The sequence below is a fragment of the Drosophila eugracilis genome, unplaced genomic scaffold, assembly GCF_018153835.1.
Source record: "Drosophila eugracilis isolate 14026-0451.02 unplaced genomic scaffold, ASM1815383v1 contig_952, whole genome shotgun sequence".
Classification (NCBI taxonomy): domain Eukaryota; kingdom Metazoa; phylum Arthropoda; class Insecta; order Diptera; family Drosophilidae; genus Drosophila; species Drosophila eugracilis.
The window spans coordinates 759,271-769,834 of record NW_024573870.1 but is presented as its reverse complement, the minus strand read 5'-3'; the positions used below and the strand labels follow the sequence as shown (position 1 = coordinate 769,834).

Below are 10,564 nucleotides of genomic sequence, written 5' to 3'. Positions count from 1 at the left end.
ACACATGTTCTTATTTTTAACTCAGGAGATCTCCACTACTTTGACGACGATAAATATTTAAATTTGAAAATAAATTTAAATATAAATTAGTGTTGATAATGGTTATAATTCCACTTGTACTTTACATTACTCATCATGTTAAGTGCCTTGAAATTTTAACAGTACAGCGATGGTCACACCACCTGTTTGTTCTGGCAACAACGATAGTATCGTAAAAACAACGATTTTTGTTCCAGCACTATCTCAAATCGCATTTAAATTTTAAAACGCTGGCAAAAATCTCACTAGCTTAAGATTCTATTTAGTTTTCGGTTAAGTGCAACGGAATATCCTCCCTCTCCCTGCTCGCAAAACCTTCGTTTGGTTTTATCGTTTTCGATTTCTGCATTCCATCGCCCACGCACTGCTGTTCTTGTTGCTGCTGCTGCGCTGCCTTGTGTTGTTGTTATTGCTGATGTTGTGTGGCTGCTGTTATTGTTGTTGTTGGTGCAAGGACGAGTGACGTCCTTCGAAAAAGGCGCAACAATTTACCCCGCGCAACAAGGTGTTCTCGGGGGGTGGCGGGAAAATCAATAAATAGCAAAGAGCAAGTGCATACACAAGTGCTATTTCGCTGTGTATGTATGTATGTACCTACACAAATATACGTCGCGATTTAGTGTGTGTGCGTTGTATACTAAAACTTTCTTTTTCTAGGCAGCCAGCTGTAAAATAGAACAGCCAGCTAAACAAAGGAAATTTAGCCCAGAAAAGCTAGCCCTATTATGGACAACACGGGCGATGATAGCGACAATGATGTGGTCACCGATTTCCTGAACTCCAACTGCAGCGAATCCTTGGAAGGAGTGGTAAATGGTAGTATTGCTAACCGCAGTGCCTCCATCGAAAGCCAAAACTACTGCATACCCGTGATAAACGCACCAACGCCTGCTCCAGCGCCCGCTGCAGTTGGTCTTCCTTCCACTCCTGCTAGCATTATCAATAACAACATGATACCCACTATCAATGTGACACCACACAGTCCGGCTTTAGCCTCCAAGTACAACAACATATTCGAGGACACGCTCAGCCAACTGCAGAACATTCGTGAGACGGTCGTTCAGATGAAAAATTCCTCCTCAGCGGGTCAACACGTGCACGATGGCAACTTGGCCAACAATGGACTTCTTAACGCCGCTATACTGAGCACCTCGCTGCCCGATCTCACGGGCACTGGAGCAGGACCAGCTACTGGTGGCGCAAACTATGCCATGTGGTCGTCCACGGCACCGCAGCAGTGTTTGCTTCTTCACACAGACCGTAGGAAGTCCTGGACAGCAGTAGACGATGCCAGTGGCGGGGGCTGACTGCACCAACAAAAGTGTAAGCCTATCCAGCCTGGACAGTGAGGAGCAGGAGACCATTCGCGTCACCGAACAGCGACGAAGGTCGGCCAGAAACAGCACTGGAGGTAGATATGCACTAAGGTTTCGGGGGTGGGTTTCTCTAAGCCATAAATATAGAATGACACTATATATTTTAGTTGCATAGATAGTTTGGTGCCCCTAACATGCCAGAAAGAAATCTGTAATTTCTGCAATTATGAGGAAAATTACAAATTTTATCGATTGTTTTTTGGTTTTTTGATGACAAGTGTCGGTTTGAAGTGATTATACACGGAATATTAGATAGCATTGAGTGAATGAAGTTACTTGAAAAGGTATTGTAGCTGCCTTTTATCTTTATACCCCTACTGGGTTTGTTTTTATGAACGCCAGTTAGGTGAAAAAGTAATTATAAAAACTGAAAATATATTTTCAATAGCTATAGGAAAGTTAAAATGCCCTACAGAATTCTATGAAATATTTTAAAACATATTAGATAAGTATTTTGAGGACTTCATAAAAAGATCTTCAAAAACATGATTTTAATATTATGGATAATAGTTATTAAACATTTTTTGTTTGAAAAAGATATGCCTCCGATCCAAAGCGTAGGGGCTGCTACCAAGTTAGTTTCGATTTCGATAAGAAATTCCACAAAAGCCCGTTATCTGGAAGCCCCTATAGAGCTTTGACATTGGTAGCTCCGACCAGAGGCATGAAAATAGAAGCCCCAGCGATTAGTTATTACTAACCAACTCTCTAACTCTGATCATTTGCAGGCATTTCAACGCACTCGCTAAACGAGGCGGAGTTGGCCCGCGACTTTGAGAGGATTGCAGCCAAACGAAGCCTGGCCACAGAAATCATCAGCCGGATTCCATTGCAAAAGAGCATATCGACGAGCTCCATTATCGCAAAGGAGGATATCAAGGCGATCGCCCGTCACCTTACGGATAGCGAGGATGAGAACCAAAGTTTGTTGCGGGCTCATGCAAAGATCGAGGTGTATGATAACGTAGAGAAGCGTCCGAAGCGAGGTTCGATATTCTTCCGAAAGAAGAAGCCAAAGGCAAAAGCGAAATCCTTAGTAGGAGGGCAACTTAGTGCTTGCGACGTTTGTGGGGCTGCCATCACACTGGCGCAGATCAAGGAGCACCACCTGGAGTGCAAGGTGAAGAAAATGGCTGGCGGCCAGGACTTCTATGACGGACCGGATGCCACCACCTTTAGCAACCCAGAGGATCAGCCGCTAATTCGTTCCGACTTGCAGTTCCTCAACGAACCGCCTATCGAAGCGCAGGATTTAGGTGCGGATCCCACTCTGGGCATCGTTCTCAAAGAGCATGACTCCTGGACCCCAAACGTGCCCAGGGAATTACTCAAGACACTAAAGGAACTGCAAATCAAGCGACAGGAACATATCTATGAGTTTATTATGACCGAAAAGCACCACTGCCAGACCCTGATCGTCATGCAGAAAGTGTTCGTGGAAAGTCTGGAAAGGCACTTCCCATCTCTTAATCTTAACAGCATGTTCCCACGCCTACAACAGCTCACTGATCTGCACACCTGTTTTCTGCGTCAGTTGCGTCTTAAGCAACGTGAGCAGCCTATGGTGGACAGCATTGCCGATATTCTGCTGGACTTCTTCTCGTTGGAGCAGGCCCAATGCCTGCGGTTGGCCTATGGAGAGTTTTGCGCAAACCATCGCAGCGCTCTGGACCAGTTTAAGCTGTGCCTAACCGAACCGAGTTTCGCCGAATGGTACAAGCACTGTCTCCAGAATCCGTTGCTCAAAAAAAAGGGCATTCCCGAGTGCATCTTGTTCGTGACCCAACGCCTAACGAAGTATCCTTTGCTTATCGAACCGCTACTAAAGAGTGCCAGGGATAACAAGTTGGAAACAGACAAGCTGCAGCATGCTCTCAATCTGGTCAAATCTCTCCTGGTCGATGTGGATGCATGTGTAGCGGAGAAAGAATTGCGTGAGCGACAGTTGGAGATCTATGGACGTGTGGATGCCAAATCCTTTGCGATTTACAAGAATAAACCCTTCCGTAAAACTGAGCTTGGGGTGGAGTCTCGACGACGTCTTAAATTTGATGGACTAGCGACCCTAATGCAAGGGAGGGCCAAAACCCAGCTAGTTCTAGTGGTGGTCCTCACTGATTGCCTTTGTTTTCTCAGCGAGAACTCAGGTCACAATAAGTACTCCTTCTTTACACCGGAGCATAAGGCTGGAGTTGTTCCACTCCAGAAACTTCTCATTCGCGAGAAAGCGGGCACCGAGTCCAGAGGAATATATATTATTAGCTCCAACCCGGACTTTCCCGAGATGTACGAACTGAAGGTACAGACACCAAAGGACAAAAACACTTGGATTCAGACTATTCGTCAGGCAGTACTCGACTGTCCAGCTACTGATATAATCGAGGCGGAGGATTTGACTGCAGAGGAAAAGCTGCGAATCGGCGTAAATAAGAGGGAAACCATCGAGAAGATGAGACAGAAGGACATTGAACAGGCTCTACTGCTAGAGGAGAAACTAATGCTTCAGTTTAATTTGCTCAAGGAGCAGCAGCCCTTTGGAGATATGCCGGGCTCCAATTCCAATAGCAGTGCAGCCAACTTTCTGGCGGCCTTTGGCTCCTACAAGGATCTCGTAAGCGCTGATTGTGACACGGCGGAACTCTGGCGTAGAGTACTCAACACGGTGCAGGACATCAGCCAGCTAGCGTCGACCGTCTATTCAGCGGCAACAGGCCAACCGGTGTCTAGAACTCTGAGTAGCGTGGGCGAGAAACAAAGTGAGCAGTATGCTTCGCCCACTCTACCGAAACGGGCCGAAACATTTGCGGGCTTTGACGAGAAGCGGGGTAAGCTGGCTTCAAAGCTGGTGCTTACTCCCCGTCTTCAAGAACTGGAAGAAAAGCGAGAACCAAAAAGCGTGACAAGCTCGGTTGCGGAGCAGCCACTAGAAAACAACTATGCTGTGCTACAGGTGTCGCACCATCTGCAGACTTTGCTATGCATTATTTCCCAGCAGATGACAACCATCCATAACTTGCAACTGCAGTTGGCTCTTTACCGGGAGAGTCCTCGCTCAAGTGCTTACACGCACAAAGATCAGCTGGAGGAGTTGCGTAATTTGCAGGACAAACAGCAGGAGGAGAAGACCGCTTGGCAGCGTCAGCAGAAGCAGCAACAAGAAGAACTCGCCGAGATGCGAGCACAGCAGCTGCAGTTACAGAAACAGATTAAAGCCGAACAGGAGGACGTGCGTCAGCAACGTGAACAGTTGTACAAGAAGATGGAACTACTCTCCAGTCAGGGCCTGCTGCTGTCGCCCAGCACTCCGTTACCCCCGGTTAACACCAATCATCATCCTCCACTTGCTACACTATTGGATGATAATCATGAGACGGACAATGGATTTAGTGGAACCGGGAGCAATACTCCCAGTATAGCTGGAACCGTAGATCGACGAAAGGAGAAGTGGCTAAGTGGTTCCTCCAACTGCAAAACTCCACCTGTAAACTTGCTCAGCGCCAACAATGCACCCAAAGCTAACTCCACTCTGGTTAAACAGAAGCTGCCTATGAAACTCTCATCGTTATCGTCCACCGGCAGTTCTAGTTCCCGCGTGGACAAGTCCGCTAGCTTCAACAGTGCCTCGCCGGCACCCTACTCCTCCTCTGGCAGTGTCCAACAGATGTTTCCCCTAAAGTTGGCAGACCGAAGAACTGCCACGCCCTCCAATTGCACCCCGACCCCCATTGGAATAGTTCCGCAGCACTCGCGAACAGGAAGCTCGCCGGCGATCATCCAGCAGACAACGACAACTGCAACACCCACTCAGAACCGCGGTATCAAGAGCAGAATCCGCAGCCCAATATTCAAGGACACCAACGAGCAGCCGGACAGGAATTGCTAGGACGACAGGAATCGGCGTGACCACTGGCACTGCTCCTCGAGCAAAGCCCGAGGAAGAGGAAATCTACTTCTGACGCCAGTTCACGCCGGAAGTTGAAATATAAATGTTGAATCATTTAAAATCAAGCTTTCCTATGTTCGATTTCATTCCGATCGACATAGGAGTTCTTTCAAACCGAAAACCTGAATATCTTAAAACAATAATTCGATCCAAAAGAATGGCAATAGAAAACCATATCTCTTAATCTGTACTTAAACCATTCCAAATCCAACAAAGCATATTTTCATACTGCCCTTTTTAGGCTCAACATCGCATATATTATCATTAATTTAGGCAAAATGTACTGTACTTAATGGTATTTTCACAGACTCGCTACCAATCCAATGCATCTCAAACTGTTCAGTAATTTATTTTAAAATTTATTTATTTAACAATTATTTATTTTAAAGCAATTGAACTTCAGACAAAAGCAAAATTACATTAAGTGTGATTGTTTTCTAACGAATTTTACTTCTTCCAATAAAGAAACCTATTAAATATTTATTATATAACCAAAACGAAAATGTAATGTAAAATGCGTTTAAGCGTTTATCCAAATTAGGTTTAGGAACATACATATATACCTGATGTATATGTTTATATAAAAATATATAATCGCAAGTAATGACATTCCATCGAGATTGCTCCAAACTTTTTATTATTTTAAACCTGTTGTTGCGTATCTCTGATTTTCAAGTTTCGCTTTAACAAAATTATACACTTTGTACATAAGTTTTAATAACTGTGTGTATTTTACATTTCTAATCCTCGCTATAAGTGTTTATGTATTGAGAGGACACTCGAACCTGATCCTAATCCCTCTCATCTACGCAATAATTTAAGCTCGCTCCAATAAATGTTTAAAATTATAAAATCTACAGTTACGTCTTTTTCTTGTCAATGGTAATACGTAAATTACATAATTAATTAAAACAAAACATGGACATTCGATTTCGCTAAAACGGAGGCCATGAGTAAAAGATTCTATTGGCGCAAGATTCATTGCTTGTAGTTTTTGGAAAAGCAATGATTTAATCATATTAAGAAGGGAAAAACAAATTTAAAAAAAAAATCATTTCATAAAAACAACTTACTTTTATATTAACTTTATATACATTGTAGAAGGAAATACACCTCAGGCTGTTCTTGCATTTGTTTCTCAACTACATATCGAAGTCATTCTTGCGTGGACACTTGGCTCTGGTGTGGCCTTCCTTTCGACAAAGTCCACAGCGGCGAGATTTTGGAGCATCTGAAGTAGAAGCCGTGGGTTGACTGCGGCCGGGCGGATTCCGGCTGCCCGATCCCCAAGCGGAACTGGAACCGCTGCTGGAGGCTAAAATAAAAAAGGAATAAGGTTATTCTGTACATTTTCGATTTAAAAATCGTACCTTGGTTCTGGTCCTCATCTCCCCATTTAAAAAAGCCACAGGATTTTTCTCGCGTAGGGCACGCAAAAAAGGGCCTACCCTGGTTGGGTCCATCCTTTCTTACGGTCAAGCTACTGGCCAACTGCCCGCAATTGCACATCACCTCATCACCATCGCCTTCAGACGTGGCCGCGGAACTTTTTGGCGGATTTTTCGTTTTCGTTTGAGTGATGGTAACAGTGCTGCTAGAGTTGGATCGCATTGATGACTGTCCGCGCTGTGAATTGCTCTGGCTAATGCTAGGAAGTGTGACTACACGGTTGGAGCCCCATGAGGAGTTACTAGTTGTGGGGCGAGCGGAGCTACCCCTTGCTGGCTCATCAGCCCACTGGAAAAAGTTGCACTCATCTTGGTTTGGACACTTGTAGAACTGCCTTCCCTGGTTAGGCCCATCCTTACGAACAGTATTATGTCGAGCTGGCTGCTGGCATCCTGTACAAAGTACTGTTTCCGGTTCAGTTGTTGATGATGGTGGTGCATTCCATTCGGCATTGTCCCACCTCGCTCTTTTAGCTGCTGGTTTTGGAGGAGGAGTGGGAGCAGCAGTGCCGAAAGATGCTCGTTCCCGACTTCCCCAAAGCATTGGGCTCTCATCCGCTTGGTCTATCTCCTGTACCCATTCCGACAAACTTTTCTCAAGGGGATCGTTCACATTCCCCCCGTTTACCAGCGCCTCAAATTCAGCATCATCATCTGCGGCAAATGCGGCGGCTATGTCGTCGTCCAGAGGTACCGTGTTAGAAATTTTGGGTTTGTCAGTACTCAATTCCATGGAGTCAGCAGCAGCCAACATAGCATCCTCAAAGTCATCGTTGCTATCGAAGAACCCATCTAGTCCGATGGTAGGAGAATGCGTTGTACTTGAACTGGTAAAGTAGCTGCGAATGCTTCCAGAAGATTTTGTACTTGGATTTTTATTGGCAGTGATTTTCGGGGCTTTTTTGGGCTTTGGCTCACTTGGAGGTTTTTTGCTTGCTGGTTTTAAGGGTCCCTTATCAGGTTTTTTGCCTTTTTCTTTTGGATTTCCGCGATCACCTGCAGAGCTCGAGTTACCACTTGAACCGCTGTGCCACCCTCCAGAACCACCTCCTCCGCCGGAACTGCCTCCTCCTCTCCCGGAACCACCTCCTCCGCTAGGACCTCCACCACCTCCTCCGCTAGGACCTCCACCACCTCCTCCTCTAGGACCTCCACTTCCTCCGCCGCCAGGACCTCCACCACCTCCGCCTCCTCCAGGACCAGGACCCCATCCACCACCTCTTGCTTCGCCCACGATTCCACCCACTCTCTTCACCGAATCCAAATTAATGTTGAAACGTGGTTCGAAAAAGATTATCGCAGGGCAGACATGTTTTGTACCATCCTTGAGGAGTATTAAAAACTCCACGATAGTAAGGTGTGCTTAGGCGGAACTTTAGCATTCGGTGGCCATCGCCACATTTGGGACAACACTCGTCTAGCACGGTAACGTCCTTACACTCCGTTGGGATCCAAACGACGTTTTTGCAGTCAGGAAAGTTGTTGCAGCCAATGAACCAGCCCTGCTGGTTCTTTTTTGGCTTTAGCGCCAAAGGTGCCACATCACATTTTGGACATTGGAAGAGCGTTTGCATCGTGTGTTGACTCTGACTACTTCCATCGGTTCCCTCCTGACCCGAAGGATTCGCTGCAGGCGTTTCATTGATGCGAGCCGATATTTTGGCATCCATAGGCGGTGATCTTGTCGGTTATTTGTTGATAGGACTGCTTGTATTTTGCTATCTGCTCGGTTAAAACCACCTTTGGATCCTTCTGTCCTTGGCAGATTAATTTTAGATCCAACTCAAAATCTGCTCGCAACTGGGGTTTCGCCAAAGCCAGTTCCATAGCATCATATCCCTCGTATAGACCCATTCCAATAACACCGGGCACTAAGAAACCCTTGTCTAACACCCCGATATAACCACGCTCCTTGATCGTATTTATATGTTCGGCGTGCGTGGCGTCCGTGCCAATACCATGCTTTTCCATTAAGGCAATCAGATCAGCTTCCGTCAACAAAGGTGGGGCAGTGGTGGCTCCTTCGTGCAACGACACCTCCGTGGGCTCGAAACGCTGTCCGTTTTCGTAGTGGTGGATCTGCTTGGCACTCCACTTGTCGTATACATAAACGTCAAGGTAGTTGCGCTCGTGAATGACCAGACCATTGGCCGAGAACTTTTCACCGGCAATATCTATGTGAACAACAGTTTCAGATCCGATGCCGTCTTTGCTGACACAGGCTAGAAAATGTCGAACCACCAGTTCATATACTCGAGCCTCGTTTCCCTGCAGATCTATAGAATAATTTATAGTGTTGTTTATTGTTTACTGTTGGTTTACTCACTTTCTGTCATCTTGGTAGGATGAATGGGGGGATGCGCCTGATCCGATTTGTTACCGTTGCGTGGATTGGGTCCCCACTCAATTACTCTCTGGGCAAATGCTCCCCAAACGCTGTGACCTGTGTGCATTTCAACGAGAGGCACCAGATCGAACTCCTTGGAAAACTGATTGGTTTCCGTTCTGGGGTAGCTAATAAAACCCTTGCTATACAGTTTCTCTGCGATGGTCATCGTCTCCTTTGCAGACAGTTTGAGTTTCCTTGAGCCGAGTTTTTCCATTTCCACGGTATCCAGTGGAGTTGGACGCCACTTGTGTTTCGGCTTCACCGTAACGTTTTCGACGAGTGCCCTAGGTTCTGGTTCGGCCAGGCATAGTAGTAGGTAGTTCTCACAAGCCTCTTTATCAAAGAGACGGTTTCGAGACCAATTAAATTCCACCGTTAAGTCATCAATTGTGTGCAGAACTAAAAAGAATAGAAATATAATATAACGTTACAATATTAATACTCTTACCTTTGATCTTCCAAAATGGCTCGGACACAAAGGCCTCAATCTCTTTGTACCGCTCAGCGACGAATCCAAGAGTGGGAATTTGGCAACTTCCATACGAGATGAGTTTGTTTGCAATCTTCTCGGGAAAGAGTCGCTGCAGACGCATGGTCTGAAAGCGGGTGATGGCTGCTCCCGTTCGTAGATCTAGTTCAGTACGGACATCCACAGCATCGCTTTGTCTTTTATCCGGTTGGCCTAGTTGCTGGAGAGCCCGACGCACTGCCACAGAAGTAATCTCCGAAAAGGTTGCACGATACACCGTAAGATTAGGCTTGATAGCACGACATACATTAATAATCTCATAGCCAATGTTTTCTCCCTCGCGATCGCAATCCGTCCAGACAATCAATCCGTGACAGCCGCGCACCTCGCGTTCCAAGGTCCTTTTTATAGGTTCATAGTCCGGACCCACAGCTTTCTTCACCGGTGCGTCGAATAAGGACCGTGGATCCACCACTTTCCAATTTTTATAAGACACCAAAAATTCCAAATGCATTAGATGACCGGATACGGAGGTCATGACCATTTTTGCATTCTGCCCGCGCACAGGGGCCTCGAAATCGAAGACCTTGTTGTAGACCGAGAAGCCCTCGCGCTAAATGCATATAAACAAATAACACATTACTTAATTTTGACCACATTCCATACCCTTCGTGCTGCGCCATTTGACAGCAAGCCGGCAATTGTTTTAGCAGCGTCATTCTTCTCCGCCACGTTGAGGAACTTCATCTCCTGGCCGGGACTAGCGCAGTAGCATCTGTGTACGGCGATGACAGGACGAAAACATTTTAAGACAGCTTTCATTCAAATAAATTCGCAGGAAACCAAACATTAAATCGCGCCATAAGAAAAAGAAATAATATCGATATTTGCATCTGTGTT

The 10,564-nt window shown here is 46.0% G+C and overlaps 2 protein-coding genes across 2 annotated transcripts; one reads left to right on the top strand and one right to left on the bottom strand.

Moving 5' to 3' along the window:
• Positions 1–204: 204 nt before the first annotated feature.
• On the top strand, positions 205–6,215 carry LOC108106957 (rho guanine nucleotide exchange factor 18). The gene is given in 5 exon segments (XM_017214236.2): positions 205–625; positions 697–1,343; positions 1,345–1,450; positions 2,144–5,223; positions 5,225–6,215. Coding segments are annotated over 4 exon segments (3,942 nt in total). The 5' UTR covers positions 205–625; positions 697–764; the 3' UTR covers positions 5,402–6,215.
• LOC108106959 (DNA topoisomerase 3-alpha) lies at positions 5,978–10,506 on the bottom strand. The gene is given in 7 exon segments (XM_017214240.2): positions 5,978–6,673; positions 6,729–8,082; positions 8,084–8,476; positions 8,478–9,082; positions 9,133–9,594; positions 9,644–10,277; positions 10,331–10,506. Coding segments are annotated over 7 exon segments (3,777 nt in total). The 5' UTR covers positions 10,487–10,506; the 3' UTR covers positions 5,978–6,500.
• Positions 10,507–10,564: the final 58 nt, after the last annotated feature.